The 17,691-nt window shown below is 45.0% G+C and overlaps 1 protein-coding gene across 1 annotated transcript in view; it reads right to left on the bottom strand.

Annotated features, from left to right (window-relative positions):
* Positions 1-5,725: 5,725 nt before the first annotated feature.
* T265_06948 (hypothetical protein) overlaps positions 5,726-17,691 on the bottom strand; it is a gene marked incomplete at both ends in the record, with an annotated part of 40,396 nt that continues 28,430 nt past the window's right edge. Inside the window, 3 exons of the mRNA XM_009172351.1 lie at positions 5,726-5,935; positions 8,534-8,614; positions 12,172-12,310. Coding sequence (XP_009170615.1) covers positions 5,769-5,935; positions 8,534-8,614; positions 12,172-12,310 — 387 coding nt within the window. The remainder of the gene's footprint in view (positions 5,936-8,533; positions 8,615-12,171; positions 12,311-17,691) is intronic.

The raw sequence follows: 17,691 nt of genomic DNA, 5'->3' as shown, positions 1-17,691 counted from the left end.
GTGCACATTTTGCTAATTGACATTGGGTTCCGAGGTCCACTCTGTCGTCTTCGCCTGGCGACGGTCATCGCTCATCTCTGGTAGTTTTTCATACGTCGGTCGGTTTCCCATCGTCCATCTTACAAATTGCAAACTGAGGACCGGTTTTGGCTAGGCCTCCGGGCCCACTAAATCCTATGCTTGCCATAAGACACCAACGTGTGGTCGGAGTTGCCCTATTTTCTTGTGCCTTTTGCAGTCTTTCAGGTAGTCTAATTTCAAGAGCACAAAATCGTTTGCTAGATGGACAGCGACTAGGAAAGCTAACTGGCGGTCACGAAGTTGCTTGGACAAGATGGATCAGTGGTCGGGGCGCTAATTTACCGACCGGGAGGTCCGTGGTTCGAACCCGACATCTGCATCTCGACTTCTCTTGGGCTTGGGCAACCTGGCAGTATGCTAGCCCGTCGAGCTTCCTTCGGGTGATATGGCAGCTAGGTACCGAAAGGTTGTTTTCTCAGGAGCAAGCTTACTTGCTTTCGACTGTCTGTATGAGGTTTAGCCAGCTTGCATGTGGTAGCCGCAGTTCCCGATCGCGGTGGTTCGTGACTAAGCTGTGATATGAAGGATACGGACTCAATGGAAATTTGAAAGCTGGTGACGGAGGCGTAAAAAATACTTCCGAGAGCGTTCCAAGTGAACTTTTGAAATAGCCAGCTGATGAAGAAATTCGAGCAGGTCGTTCAGGCTGTGACAAAAACATTGCAACTAGTTGCGTTATGATTCTTTACATTCAGGCATGAACGGATGACCAATGACGTGCTCCTCGGTCACTCATTTGATAAAACAGAAGTTCGGTAAGCCAGTGACTCATTTTCGAGACCATACTTGCTTGTGGATACTCCAGGACGGGTAAACACTTTCGGACCAGCGAAAACCACCGTCAAAACGGAAGTGCGTAATTCCTGAAAATATTCCTAATTCTGCAAACTGAAAGCTCCCACGTGCTATCTCCGGTCGTTGCAGAAAACCCTCGGTCGGATAGTGGTTTTCCGCGCCTGCAATCATAGTCACGATGCGAAAGAATGATACCTAGGGACAACAGGAGCTCGTTACTTACTGGTTTCGAGTGAGATTTTTCCAAGCTAGGCAAACTAGGCTGGCAATCCTAGTTGAGACAGCTGGTTCTGATGTAAGGACACTGAATGGCTTGATTTTTGCCCTTCTAGTGACAAATCAGTTATTCACGCAGCGCACTTAAAATGTTAATGTCGCCTCACGTCAGGACCATATGTTGGTTCTCTCAGGTGTCGAAGTTGACTCACTTCTAACTCCACGTATTGATGATATCGCCTCAGTTAGTGGCGAACCGTTTGCATTCGAATTATTTATCTTATTAATTATAGTTCCACCCTTTTCAACCATCTGGTTTCATCTTGTTCCATACCAGTTTTGACATGGTGTCTGGAAGAAAGAAAGATTATCGGTTTTGTATGTTTCTTGATTCAACTATGCTATTCGCACCTATGGAAGCATGTTTCACCTGGATGTTTTTTAAAGTCGATTTTCGCCCAAATGTGTAAACCAAGGAACTAGGTTTCCGTTTCCAAAAGAGGACCCGTAGTGAGTGCTGTGATTACAGAACGATCAGGTCGACTTCGGTCGTAACGAGACTCAACGTCACCTGCCCTTCATCGACCTATGGCGGCCTGTTAAACATTTATTCGAGAACACCAGACGGGATTCCTGCCTGGTATGGGTTGAGCTGACCACATCCCCATACATACGAACAACCAAAAGTTTTGATATCCCTGGATTCTTTTGACTCTTGGTCGGTCTGTTCTCCAAAAGTTTCTGCACGAAAAATAGTGTCCACTCCATTCGTATTCATTTTCGGGATCGACGAGGTAAGGAGACGAGCGCTAGAAGGCTTTCCAAACCCCGAAGTTCAGATTCTCAGATTCCCAGGAATGTCGAATGAGTATGCACGCCTCCATACTTTGTCGCTGCTTGACTCGAACAAGTAACCCAGTAACGTCGACTTAAATTGTTTGGATACGTTAACCACCGTCCAACGCACCTCGTCCAAGCTGCCCCGACCAAACTGCGCTAGTAATCGTGTCGTCAAGTTGTTCAGCTAAAAAAAACTGGGGGAAACATCTGGGTCTGAAGAAACAATTGGATCGTTATCTGTGACAGCCTTTTCGCCCATCGCCGCGCTACAACAGCAGAATTCAACACATCCAAGAGGCAGACTCATCACCATGCAGGAAATAGCTGAATTAGTGCAAAATGAGTACGGTAAATTGATGCACTCAGCACATGTGTCTACCTGTCCATCACAGTGGGCTTTCGGCGACATTTTTCGGCTTTTTGTGGCATGGTTTTCTCCTATGTACGCTCCGATGTTGAGCAGTAAAATCAGTCAAGTGATGCTTTTTGAGTAGCTCAACTGGAACTACGTAAAATCAGTCGTGAGAAAAAAGACTCACCCTCGGCAATGTCCACTTCATCTCTTGTTTATACTACCGTTTTGGATGACATTTTCACCCTGATTATCTTTAGAACTCACTTCTTGCTCAGTCTAACCCTATTTGCGATAGCACGGAGCGGATCCACCTTTTTTCGTCTGCCCTACTCGTTATAACCTTGTCTTCCGCATTGCCCTGATGCTGAGCACAAGATCTCAGATGACTACCATCCTCGGTTCTAAGCATCACGTGCTGAAAACACGAACGCCATTGGCATCGATTAGCGAACATTTCGTGCAACGTCTCCAGCCAGGCACAATGGGGATCACGCGGTCCCCATCCTACAATGCGAGTACCACCCAGACGTTTGGTAATCTCTTACTCCTCTTCCAGGTCAAAAGTTTGTCCGCCACTCTGAATTGGGTACGGAAAACATCACTCTATTCGGGAAACTATGGTTCGGTGTGCACAATACACGGCCTAACCAACGTGGCTTCTGGTGCTGGACATATTCTTCAGTGGAAGTACCACCCGTTGTACAAGCGAAAACTCGCTTTCTAACATCCTCGTTACGGATACGTCGACACCAATCCACATGTGCTGTGGTTCTGAAACAGTGATTATCGAACACCTGAAGACGTCTCAGTTCCGCTGCCCGAACAGACCAAGTCTCACAGCCATGTGACAAAACAGCCCGCACTGTAGCTTGATACACATGTCCCTTGAGATTTAGGGATACAACGCTTTGACGCCATAGGTGTCTCAAATTAGCAAACGCGGCCCGAGCCTTGATGATTCGTGCATCGACCTCATCCGTCACGCTACAGTTGGAACTAATACAACTTCCAACCTACGTAAAACGCCCCACAACTTCGAGTGCCTCCCCCTGGATTGTAAGTGATGTTTTCAGTGACTGCATGTCCAGGAGCATGACCTTAAAGTTTGTGAGTGCAAAGCGCATACCAAGAAACAGGATGACTTTGGTCAGCTCAACTAAAAACACCTGCGCCTTGCCCTCTTCGAAGACGAGGACAATATCGTCTGCATATTCCAGGTCGACAAGGTTTTCGTCAGAGGCTGCTTGAACACCGGGGTTTGAAGACCTTCCAGTATTCGTCTCATTCTCACCAATCACAAATTTAAATAAGAATGGGGATAGTAGACACCCCCTGACGGACGGCGCTTTGTTTAAGTAAGCTTTTGCAGAGTTCTCCGCATACTCCAATGCGTCCGGAATGTTTGAGAAATCAAAGGACGAAATATGTTCACAAACTTCCGGGACATTCCTCGATAGGCGAGTATATTAAGGAGAGCAGACAGCTCAATCGAGTCAAATGTGCCTTAGAAACTCAGGAATATCAAAATTGTGGGTCGTTTGTACGTGTGGCGTTGTTCTCTTATCCGACTGTGTGATGATTTGGTCAGCGCAACCCCTGCATAGTCGGAACCCCGCTTGCTGCTCTCGAGTCAGTGTTTCACGAACCACCATAAGGCCTCGAAGTGCAAGTGAAGTAAGCAATATCGTTACAACAGGTGTTAAGCTGATTCCCCACACTCATTACGAGCCTTTTTGTTGAAAATGTGCACTATCACCGACTCTCCCCAGTTGTCTGGGAGTCTTTTCCAAATACAAGAAAGCAGATTAGATACCCTGACTGAAGACTTCGGTGCCATCTTTGGACAAAGCGAATGGGAAGTCATCCGGACTAGAAGCTCGGTGGCACTTGAGAGAACATATGCAGTCATTAACCTCCGAGGCCGTCGGGGTCTCCCCGTTCCCCATCCACGTCAACTGTGGGCTCCAGATGAGTGGCACCTGGTGACCACGATAGCTGTTTTTCGAAGCATCCGGTGCATGGGTCGGGGCCTACTTTATTAATGATGGTCACTCCTTTCCGATCCTTGATGGTTTCGCTCACAAGTGGTTCCCGGGGACCGGTCACCTGAATCAACTAAGGTAATCTCCAGGCATTCCTGGCTTTCAGGGCCTCTTCCATTTTCTCGGCCTCTTGTACCCACCACACTTCAAGGTCGGCTCGCAGGCTCACATTCACTTGACGTCTGACGATTTGTTGCGTCAAGGTATGTCCGGGAACGGCTGGGATATTTCTCCAAGATTTAAGCAGTGCGTGATATTCAGCGCTCGAGTGAGCCTCATAGCGCCGTGTTACAGGCAAAACTTTCAGCAATGTGCAAAGAGGGGGAGTATTTTAAAGAGACTTTGGAAGACGATTCTGGTTCGTATTGAACTCAAGTACCTGGAGAGCGTGGCTCACTCGAAATCTAACAGGTAAAACTTGAATTTTCTGAATACCACTTGGACTGATTAATGATTTTGAGTCCGCGGGATATTCACGATTTCCTATGGAGTGAAATTAGCTTCGCAATGGGCTTACTGCCCGAGTATTTAATACTTTCAGAAATGCTTGGATTTGAAGGCTTCCTCATCCATCCTGGCTGATTTTCGAGTCAAAATGGAAATCTCGATTAACATTCAACCTATCCACTGTTTACCAATGTTCACAAAGCCGTGACTTGCTGATCTGTTTTAAAACACTCCGATGGACCGTTTGCAGATCTTTCATTTAGACGTTTAGCTAACTGCCACATTCTTGTAGCTAGGTCCTGGACATCCACAAACATTGTCAATCAGCCTGATGGACTTAATTTTATAGAGGGGTGTTAGAACGGCTGGTCATGAATCTCGATTTGCTGCAGTGGATGGATGTCAGGACCATGGGATACGCCTGGAAGCTCCGGTTCGATTAAGGGCCATGGACAAAATTCTTACCTAATTAGCTGGAAGGCCTGACAGGTGTGACCATAATACACAATAATCCTTCAGCTGCAACACCCTTTCGGTGCCTAGCTCCCATGCCACCCAAAGAAAGCACGAGCGCTGCCAGATTCCCCGAGTTCAGACAGGAGAAGCCGAGAGGCAGAGGTCGGGTTCGAACCACTCTAACCACCAAGCCATCTCTCCTCCACAGATGTGACCAGCTAATGGTTCAATAATCTTCTCAATGGGATATTTAGTCTCTTCAGGGAGCAGCTTCTCGTTGACAAACCGAAAACCAGAAATGGTCTTTTGGCAATCTGGACTACCCAGCAGATGGTTTATTCTGAGAAGAGTACCATATGCAGATGGCGTAGTCAGACTAACCATGTTTATATTGAAGTCCAAGTTATTTGACGAGGGTGCGACCAAACAACCACAGATTTCCCAAATTTCCCGAATACAGTATGTCGCAGCTCTGTGTTGAAAAAATGCAGTCGTAAAAACAGCCATTTAATAGTGATTTCCAACAAAATTTAGTGTCAAAAGTGAACAATCGGGGGGAACACATTTGCACGGTATTCCCCTTTGGCATTTCCAGGAGGGTTATAGAAGCACACGATAAAGGCCCGATTCGGCAGATCCCTTGAGGGTGCAATCCCGACACCGATCTCTTTACTCCCCTTCCAGATCATCTGAGTAAAATGTCCTACAAAATAGGAGGAAGAGATATTCTCCTGTATTAAGATGACAGAAGAGAAACTGTGGAAAAAATCGTTCAACTGTGACACTTTCGGTGCCTAGCTGCCATGCCTGTCGAAGGAAGCACGAGGGCTGGGATACTTCCAGGTTGCCTAAGCCTAGATAGGGGAAGTCGAGAGACAGAGATCGGGTTCGAGACACGGACCTCTCGGTCGACAAATCCACGCTCTAACCACTTGAGCCAACTGTGAACATGGATCTGTCCGTACCACAGACGGTTAAAGAGAAAAAACTTAGGTTGGCCTGCACAGTCGAATGGACTACTGCATCCTGATCGTTGATTTGGTTTGTGTATTTGAAGTTAAAACGATACAATCATTGTAATTAAATGTGATAACGTGAACAGCTCCCACGACTATCTCAATAGTTGAAATCCTCACATTAAGTTAAGCATGGAGATAGAGTCCACCTCGGGCACATTACCCCTCATGAACTGTATAACCAGAAGCCAACAGACGCGGGAACTGTCATCAACACACCCAAAGTCCGTGTACGCTAGTAATGCCTCATCGATGTTAAATCGAGTCAGAATGCTGTGCACAAAAGAGATCGACCGAACAGCAGCTGAAATCGAGATTGCCAACAGAATTCAAGAAAATGGATACCCGGTGCGTTGAATTAGGAGGCAATTAATAAGGATCTAGACCCCATAAGGACTGGATTGGTACAGAATTCATTCCATATAAACCAGGAACATTGGAAGTTATTCGAAGATGGCTGAACTTAGCCAACATTCGAGTAGCTTTCCAGAAGGGAAAAACGCTACGCTCAGTTTTGGTGCAATAGAAAGATCCCCTACCGGTTGAAGCGGCTAGGGACCGCAAGGACAGCACTAAGGTTTACATGGGACAGAGTGCCAGGAAATGGCACACCAGAATTGGTGGGAATAAAAGGAAGATAAACAAACCACCAAACAATACGGAAAAATACCAAAAGCTGATCAAAGACTCAGCGATTTCGGCACACGCATTAGACACAGGACAGAATAGATCTGGAGGATGTGGAAGTTTTAAGACGAGGACTGCGATCCTCACCACAGCCGAGCCGACGGAAATTACCAAGCATCACAGTGTGAATAGAATCGAAGGTGTGGAACTGGCGAGTGTATGGAGAGCGGTCTTGGATAAGCCTAGTTGACACGTGACTGTGTGGTTGTCAATGCGCGTAGAAGCGGGGTGGAAATGCAAACCTGACCTAAGTTCATAGAATTCCTCTTCCTTACACAACTATCGTAGCACTAGCTCATCCACACAGACTGGCGGAAAGTGCAAACGACGTTCAAGAGGGATCAGCGCGTGAACCAGAAGCTCTAGACCTTAAGCTGGACCTAAATCCATTTATGTTTCCCCATCAACTTAACACTTGTTGACCCTAGCACACAAAATCCCTTGTCCAACACTTAACACAAAGTTATCTTAACTTAGCCGGTTTGTTCTTGTTCCGCCTTAAACCTCAACCAACCTCGTAACCTGACGAATCCTTTGTGTCAAAAGCGAAACCTTGCTCAGCAATAAATCAACCGATTGTCTCTAAACTTTTCTAAAAACGATAAAACCAAACTACTTTGTGATCGAGTACGCTTCGCGAATCTATATCGTATGGGTTGCTGGGCACTCTGGGACTGTGCCCACCTGATAAGTCGCAAGAACGACGAAGCCGGTCGTGGGCCGTCAGATTTTTAAGCAACCTTATAAGTTACATTCTTTCAAAGATAATAAATATACTGCGATGTATCGAATATCGTACCAAGTTGAATATGAGACGGTCTTTTTGTAGCCGATTCAGTTGAAGAATATCCTAAACGAGAGGTTCTTCAGTTGGGTCTCCCGTTAAAGCCAAAATAGTTCGCAAATGGGCGTTAATTGCGTCCAATTTAGGTTCGATTAGGACACAGGGCTCACAGAAACTGGAAACTGGCAAACTGATGAACCCGAAGATGAGAGAAACCAGTCGGGGGGTTCTCGAGGAGTTTTCACCAACCTTATGAGTAGTGTCCTTTTAATTTGATTAAAACTTACTTTACTATGGTACGTCATGTACCATCAAAGTCTAAGAAGCGAGTGGTGGTCCCTTGAGAAAGGAGTGTTCGATAGGCTACTTATGCGTGAATGTATACATACACATTCACCCGCTGAAAGCTACTGATGAGTACCGAGCTCCAAGCTCTCATTCGATTAAGGAAGACCTGATCGATCCTCATAGCTCCAAGATTCATTCTGATTGTCGTTTACGCCATGAGAACTAATGTTCACCTCAAGTGTGTTGCAGAATGAACCGTCGTCAGTTTGATGGGGGTTGAAACGGCGGCCACATTAATCCGGCCTACTTACTAAAATAGAGACTTGGGCAAATGATTCAACCGACCACACAAAATATTCCCTCTTGTTTCCGTCCCGACAGCGTTTATGCTATATTTACCACATTTGGAAACCAGAATAGATGTTACAGGGCACAGTCAATGATTTCCGATGCCGAGCTAGAACTCACATGTGGGACTGATAAATACAACGATCGATACAAAAGATGAATAACATTTGTCGCTTACCCACATATTCCACGGAATTTGGCTCAGTTGAATAGTCATATAGTTCACTTTCTTTGTACCACTTTTCAACCAGTGTTTGACCTTGGAATAAAATGGAAGAAATCATCCCAAAATATGTCAAAAAAAACCCATCTCACTGCCTGATAGTTTACACCATCTGCGAACGCTAAAACGCACCCGTTTTCAGTAGTTTCGCCTAAAACACACAACAACAGACAAGCGTTGGTTGGGCAGTCCGGCTATGAGGCGACAGGAGCTTGCGGGTACCCACATCCACTTGGGTATTCAAACACACGCAAGAAGAAGCACACGGGTTCCGACCAAGAAGATGCGAATATCACACAACACTCCAACAGTAGGAGCTCTTATTTCCTCTTGTCACGTCCTGGTCTCTCCCCCATGAGTTCTTTCACAACAAGAGTTTGCGTTGGGAAATACAGCTTTTTATGGTGAGCGGGCATACGTAATTGTGATACATTTTGGTAAATACTCCTCGTGTCTTGGTACTGCGCGCATTGACTTCACGGGTCACATTGAAATCACGACTTATGCGACTGTCAACATAGGTCAACAACTCCAAGTTCATCATGCTGAAGCACTGCAATCGGAGCGTGAGGCCCTGGAACTGACGAATGACATAACAGTGTCATCTGCTCAATCTGAGTCCAACTATCTTTCCCCATATGTGATTGACGCGCTCTAGTTTGCGGTCCTCGGAAAGCATACGTAGAGGGTACACATCAGTTGGCCGTTTGATATGTTTGCCGAGCTTGGTCATTTGCTTGCAACCTAACTGCAACCAGTCAGTGATGGTGTCAGTGACAAAAATAAGAGGAAGGGGCGTTCCGTACAAAATTTGCGAAACCTTTGGATGCTTCATTGTAGACGCTAACGCTATCGTAACTGTGGGACTAAATGACACGGGCAATATTCACAAACCTTGACGGGATTATTATTTGGCTAGGTGTATGTACAAGAGCCAGTCTGTCCAGGCAATCAAAGGCTCATATGAGGTCAAGTAAAGCAGTAACAGTTCGTTCGCTGTATTCGTCAGGCTGCTCACTCATTCGACGTAATGCGAAGATGTGGTCAGTGCACCCTCACCGGGTCGTACTTCCCTCCGATGTCCTCAGACATACGTTTAGGGTGATAAGGTTCGCGCCGAACACCCCTTTTGGATATACGTAGGATGATTGATTGGTCCCAGGTTGTTGGAACATCCTCTTTTTCCCCAATTAGTTGAAACAACTTGGTCAGGTCAAGTCAGAAAGTTTCGCCACCGTCTCTGAGTACCGCTGACTGTCGCGCTGTGGCTCGATTGCACCTCAAGATGAAGAGACATATCAGTACCTCATAAACTATTTGCAGACCACCTCTCAACCTGAGCAGGTGGGATAAAATACGGATTCAGGAACAGATGGTTAACTAAACTGCTGTTCAAACTATTCAGCTCGGTGGTCCAGACCTTTGTTCCTGTTTTGTTCAAATTCCAGTATAATCTCAGATGCATCAGCCACACACCCCTCCCTCAGATTCCACCCGATTGTAACCCCCACAATTAGGCCATGCATGACTCGATATCTAACAAACCTTCTCAGTGAATTATACACACCCTTTGAAGGAATACGAAGTCTTGCATTGGAACGCTTTGAAATCCTGTCGACTTTTCCGCAGTGTGAATAGAGGTACCTAGATTGTCCCAATTATGACTCAAGTTTTCTAAGATTCAAGATTCGCATGTACTACCTTGATAAGATGTATTAATTTGTGAGCCAAACTCTTCGGATGTCCAAGAGTTTCTCCTGTACACTTATTGAAATTTTGCACCCAGCAAGCGCCTCGTCTGAAAAATGTCATGAATATGAAAACTCTACACTCGAGATAAGTCTCACCACCGACTGCTGACTACTGCGGTTGTTTATCATCAGCAGGGAGACGCCAGGCAGCTCGACTGCGTCTATCGCCTCCCAAACTCAACGCTGCCGAAGAACAGTTGGTGATCAGTATGAAGCTACCAAATAATCTCGCAACTTTCATCACTGTCACTCAGAACAAACAACCGAATCGCACCTCTGATGAAGGTGGTTGTTTACGGGGGTCCAGTCGAGCACTTCACCAACGCCGGTCTGCTATGGGAGAGGCAGAATAGGCTGAAATCCGTAGACATTAGTGTCGTTTTAACGTTGGTTCGATTTTCCCAACCTGGATATTCTATTCGAGCTTCTGAAAAGCTGCAGTACAGATGAACATAGACTGTTTTGCTTTCAGCCGACTCCCTTGTAGTTTGGCAAGGTGCTAAGGCACCTGTGGTTTTGAAGGTATCCTGCCCTCAGTGATAGACCAAAAAAAACCTTTTCCCCCTGATGACTTCGTCCCCTTCTTTGAGGGGGTGGGGGTACCTCAACTCTTTAAGTCTGTGTGCCTGCTCTATTCGAAACTATTGGCTTATCACAAGCGGGTAATTCCTCCTAACGCATACCTTTTGAAGAAATACGGCTTGGCAATGTTCTGCAATACAGGTTGCTCGGGTGCGCCGATTGGTTGTCGGTCTGTTCACCGAGCTTGGCAGTTGGATTGCAAACGTTTCGTCACCAATCAAAGTGACATTGTCATCAAGCCCCCACTGACGGTGTCAGCTCGATTGGTGATGAAACTTTTGCAATCCAAATGCCAAGTCCGGTGAACAGATTAACAACCAGATACGACTTCACTAGAGTATTAACGAATTTTGTTCTTAGAAAATGGAGGATTAAAACCGCCAGTATACAAGTTATTCCTGGAAAGGCTCATCGCAATATGTTCACTTTTTAGGTCTAGTGAGTCAATATGGAGTGAACGAATATAGTAGATCGTGATACCCGCCTGTTGAAATGCCAGAGATGTAGGTTGGTTGAAGTCATGGAACGTACAAACGTGAAGGAACAACGTGGATAGTAAAGATAGATTAAATGTGGAGCCTTTGGGGAATAAAGCACACCCTTGTCCCCCTCCAACAGACAGAACGGATTCACATTTTGGTCCACGCAGACGATGACTGGTTGTCCAGACTGACAGACGGTTTCTCAAGGATGATAAATTTAAGCAAACTTTTTAAGAAACCAGTAGGGAGAGAGGAAATGTACTGAGGTCCAAGACATATGAAGAGTAGTCGTATCAAGCCGGTCGCCGAAGAACGCCTTCTCAAAGTTGTGAGATATCTGAGATGATTAGCCGCCCAAGTATTTGAAGCTATCCGACGACAACAAGGCATAAATGAGCTTCAGATGAGAACAGATCATATGATAAGCGTAATAAGCAGAATTGTCGGTGTATTGGAATGTTGGTGGCTTGGGTACATTCATTGATAGCTGGTCAGGTAGCTGTTGATCTGTTCACCGAGTTTGGCAATTGACCTGTAGAGATGTTCACCATTCGAGGAGACATCATCTGTGCTGAACAGCGCGCTGATGATGTCTCCTTGAATGGCGTAAAACACTTGTAGGTCAGTTGCCAAACTCAGTGAACAGATCAACAGCCAGATGATAAAAAACCAAGTTTTAGGAAACAAATATACGGAACCTAACATTCAGTGGGTTCATTTGTGATTCATGCTACTGGATGCGTAATTTAGCGTGCACACACACACACACACCACTTACCAGTAATCTTCCCGCACTCGGTAATCCGATCAGCCACGTTCTCTCCCACCAGAGAATTGCCGTATTCATGCTCCCAGTAGGCCGGTGTGCCAGTCTTTTGCAGCTCTTTGGCCCAATTCAATGCCAGGGCGTCCAGTGTCTTTCATAATACAATACAAGGGGCATTTTTGACGGACCACATTTTCATAGCAAATTCAATAATTTCTACAGTCTGCAAGTGTTAAATGCTTTGTAGTACTCTGGGAATAATAGACAGCATATACCGATGGGAACAGTGTGCGTGCCTAGTCACTGAACACAGAGTTGGGTGCTTGACTTGTGGCGATTCTAAGATGGTTTCTGTTGTGATTATTACCAAAGCGGTTGGATAATGCTGTAGCAGTACTCCATTCACAGCGAGGTTGTTGAGGTCGGGATAAAAGTTAATTGCAACCGACAGTTTACTTCCTCCTTGTAGACCACATCCATCCAAGAAACAGTTTTGATTATACTCAGTCTCTCCTACATTCCTTCGTAAGAGCCCTCTGCCTGAAAACACTCCGGAGGGATATTTCAGTGACTCATTTTCTTTGCAATATGAACCCCCCAGGCCTAACAGTGCTTCAGTGATTTGTACCTGTAAGCGGTTGACACTATCATCTGCAAACCCGACCCCATTTCGCGCGCCAGATGAAGCCACATGAGACCGAATTCTGATCAAGCAAGACCAACGACGGCATGGCAAGTGGCGGTTCAGGACCGAACAAGCTTTTCTGGTTTATTCAGCGTGCGAAGTCACATTAGGTTGACCTAACTGCAAGCTTCTCTACTCACTTGCTTGTTTCCCGCCGACCTAGCCGGGAGAACACAGAGTATCCAAACAGTACGACTGCAAACGTTGCTTTCAGCATCAGATATGGCGCACAGCTCAAAACAAAGAAAAAATCGATAAACAATGGGGAAGCTAGAGAAGGATTTTTCGTGAAAAGAAATGCTCTTGTTTAGAACTACAGGAAAATGGTAAACACTGATTTGTCAGATTCAAAAGGAGATAAGAACAGTCCTGAATGTCACATTCCGTTGACGGCTTTTTTCTGTCTGTAAAAGTTTCGTACAACTTTATACTGATCAGAAATCAAAGTTCTCGTACCCCAACCAGATTCTGACTGTGTTTTAGGCGGAACTTCCAGTTGAAACATGCCCACTATTATGAAATCAATGACGTTTTTCATGTTATTTTGGGTTTATCGAACACAATTCGCCTGCTGTACATTTGTGTTTACTCCAATTAAAGTAGTCAACGAAAAGTACTTATTCCCTACGTGAATTAAATCGCAGCTAATAAACCCTCCATCTGTGATTATTTTTCATCAGTAATGCTATTTCCCATCTTTCTGAGCAGTTGCTGCCTGAATCATTGTACTTCAATCTTTGGTTGATCAGATATGACCATAAACTTCTCAGAGAAAGTGAATTCACCGAAGTTTATGTTGTTGTCAATGGTGAAGGTACAGGGGGTAAAACCATCAAAATATATCGAATAATTCAAAATCATTATCCCCTATCAACCTCTTTCATGACTCAGTTGATAAGACAGTTGGTTTTAGTCAGAAAACAAACATCATTTTTTATTACGTTTCACGAGTGGATGACTCCTGTTGCACGGTTACGTAATGTATCGTCCGCGCTTCATTGTAAGACTTTCACAACCTCTACCGATATGTCTTTGATCAGGAAGTTACCGGTGAATCGGCAAATACTACTGACGAAAAATGCGAAGCTCTGCACCGCGTCTAATGGAAGGTGGGTTTTTTTATGGAACTTGTAGAATTGATTTGCAGGGTTCATTTGTAATTGCGTGATAGTCAATGAATATCCGCGATCTTTTATGACTTATTTGATAAAAACAGTTGATTTTTCTCAGCAAATAAACAGTTTTTTATTACGTTGCACGAGTTCGGATACCATAATGGATGACTCCTGTTGCATGGTTACGTAATGTATCATCCGAGATTCAATTTAAGACTTTCACAACTTCTACCGAAAGCTCAAGAAGACGCGTGCGAGTGTTCAGTTTTTTAAAAAACTATGTGTATATGAGACGCTTCCTTTCCTGTCCAATAGCTTGTAACTGCTCAGCTGGTGTTTGTTAATAAACCACTTTGCAGCAAAGGGCCTTCCTCCTTGCAGGGGACTCACCGAAGTTGACTCCTGTTAAATAGTTGCGTAGTGTGTAATTCGTACTCCAACTCAGGGCTTCCGTAACCTGGACTGATATGTTTTTGATCTGCTCGTTACCGGCACAAGCCTAAGTAATCACCGTGTCAATTTCCAACTAGCTCATGTTTGCACTGCGCGCATTTTCTGTTTCCACAGTTGACGCGGCGCGGGGCAAGAACGAGTTATTCTGATACCTTTTTATTTCAATACTAACGTCTGGGTGGGTGAATGGCTCCAGCGAGAGTGGAGACTGCTCAGTTCAGGGTTTATTTGTAATAGGACAGACATTCTGCCTCCCAAGAGCGTTGTCCCGGGAAAGTAAATAGCATGACAATCAAGGCTGAAAACTAGCTATCCTACAAATTCAATGCCACATTCTCAAATACTATTTTGGTTGTCCAAATAAGGTCACCATAACTGGGAAACGCTGTTTCGGACATCATCACAGGGCTACCACCGAATCCTTACGAGGACGTGTTTTAGAACAAGACTTTTTTGATGCAACAGTTGGGCACAGTACACCCAGTCCAAGGTACATCAAGGTATGATCAGGCGTTGGATGGGATACCGCACTTCATATGCACTTTGTTTGGGATAAAAATGGAAGTGAACCACACATCACTTGGTTCAAGTAGCCTCATGACACCAACCTGATATAAGGTTGCACTGAATGGCATGACTTTCTTCAAAATTATGGATAATAGTAGACAAAGAAGGGAGTCCACGTGAGTAAACAACCTAAGGATTATGAGGAGGTTCCTCGGCTGACAAACATTGGTGCCTAACGACGGGACAAATGGTTCAGAAGATATAAATTAACTTAACGGATTTGGGGGAGTTTAGAGCAGAAAGGGTTCAGTTTCGAAGACCACAACTAGTCAAGCAAAATCTTACGCTCAAACCTTTCCATACTTGTCATTTGTTGTATCTGAAGTCTCGCCTTCTTTTCGGTGATCTAATGCCAAGTTCATGGCCAAATTCATACAACAACCCGAATAGTGAGAAAGGCTCTTGATTGTTTTTCTGTTACTGATTTTTCACAGTGAAACGATTCAATCCCTAGATTAGTTGTATAGAAAATACCACAAGATTGTGGATCGAGGCGCATACTGTCTAATAATGAATGTAAGACTTAGGCCAGCCTTAAGGGTGCGCATCTTCAGGGCGAATCGATACACCCGGTAAACCTGTTATAATAGGATTTTCTTACATGGTGGAAAGGAAAATGCGAAATCTGCAGAAGGATGAACCAAGTCAACCAGTTGTCGCCTACTCTATGGGCTTTCTAAAACTAACCCCTCCAGATTGACCGCCCCGCACATACGAGTCTCTTCTCACACATACTACTGTTTGTTATAGCTCGCTGTGACTCCGCCGAGCATTTCATCCAGCATTCATTCGGCATGCCGAGTTTTCGCACGACCGCGCACATGTTCGAGGCTGACGATAGGCAGGTGGAATTCGCGAGTTCAATCGTACTCAGACAGGGTAACACACTGGAGGAACTGAGCAAGGTTACCAAGAGTACACGACCTTCTCAGGTATATGGCACAGAGAGACCCATTGAGCTGGAAAAGCCGCATATTGATTTAGCGGTGAATGCACACGGAAAACACAGCGAAAGAAACCGATATGACTTCGCGATCCGAACGATCCATGAACATCCGAGGGTTTTCATGTAGAGTCAATAAATCACAGCAGAGTGCCAGCTTCTTATACGATACTAGCGGAAAATAAAGTTACTTTTGGAACTGGTGGCCTTGGTAAAAAGTGCGAGTCAAGCAGCCTTGCATATTGTAGCTCTAGAAAGAAATCCTTCGTTTAACCAGAGCTCGAGATGGTTCGGCAGTTTAATCGCCAATTTACTGACCAGGAGGTTCGTGACTCTAACCTCAACCTCTGCATCTCGGTTGCTCCTATCTGGGCTTGAGTGATCTGGCGGAACCTCAGCTCTCGTGTATCCTTCGGGTGGAATGGCACTTAGGTACCAGATGTGTTTTACAGCTGAACGATTATTTTATAACTGGTACTACTAGTTTGACTGCAGCATACTTTAGTAATAAACTTGAGAGTACCACTTTAAGCTCCCAAAAAATTCCAGGTACTGCTGGCTAATTTCGATGAATAATTAACGATCGTTATTGGAAATAGGCAACACTTTTATTTGGCAACCAATATTTGACGAAGTATTGATTTCTTCCTAGAGTAACGGGGTCACTAACACATCGCCCATCTGCCTATGGCCCACTCGTAAACTTATGTAATGCCATCAGACCCAGGATGCGGCCAAGAAAGAAAATGTGAACTTTTGATTGGTCAACTGCAGTGATTATTTCTCTGTATCCTATGACGAAGGCTGGTACCTCTAGGGATGTAGTCACATCTGATTTTTGATGACAGACAAACTCTGGTTACAGAGGACACCGGATATATGGGAAGAATGAAACAGTGAGCAAATGTACCAAGGTAGCTAGAAACACCCAGACCAGCATTTACTTGACAGGTGAGTGCGAGGGAACCCAGCTAAACTTGTGGGTTTATTAGCGGTTATACAAAGATCAGCCTGTCCCTTGCTGTCAAAGCAATCTTAGAGAATAAGACTGGACACCGATTAAAAAACAAGGTGTGTAGTGAACTATGTTCTTTTTTCCACAGGTCATCACACAAAAAATTGGGATAGGTCAGTGGTAAACGCAGCTTACAATACGGCTTATCCAGCCCCTTGAAAAAATGTTTTAGGTGTCCTCCTCATGGTGCTCAGGTAGTCTAAAGGGCTGTATTCAGGTTTCAGTCCAGTCTGTGTGCATACCCACCCTGTATGTGTACCCACCCCTGACTAAGCCCTAGAGCTCTAGGTAGCTGAGTGGTTAAGAACCCAACTAATTGACCAGAAAGCCCACGGTTCGAACCTAACCTGACATATCGACTGCCACTGTTTAGGCCTGGGCAATCCAGTAGTATCTTAACCCTCGAGTGGCATGTCAGCTAGACACCAAAATGGTGCTACAGTTGAAACGTGACTGTAATTATTATTTGCTATTATTTACCTAAACTGAAGTGAGGACGAGGAAACTCCTCTACTAATTTGGGTCAGACGCATCGCAGAAAAACAGTGGTCAGTACGCATATTTTCGATTGCCCGTCATCATCATCATCATCATCATCACTGTCAGCTGTAACAACCGCCTACTCGTCGTACACTGGTTGTAACTGCCACAGTTTCGTTCATCGATGATTGAAAGGGGGGCTAGGTAGCTGCGCATTGCACGCGCGAGCTAGTAAATTGGTGCATAAATCCAGCACTCTCAGTGGGTTGTCAAG

The sequence above is a fragment of the Opisthorchis viverrini genome (genome assembly GCF_000715545.1).
Source record: "Opisthorchis viverrini unplaced genomic scaffold opera_v5_152, whole genome shotgun sequence".
Lineage (NCBI taxonomy): Eukaryota > Metazoa > Platyhelminthes > Trematoda > Opisthorchiida > Opisthorchiidae > Opisthorchis > Opisthorchis viverrini.
Note: the sequence above shows the minus strand (reverse complement) of the source record. Positions and strands in the feature narration are given on the sequence as shown.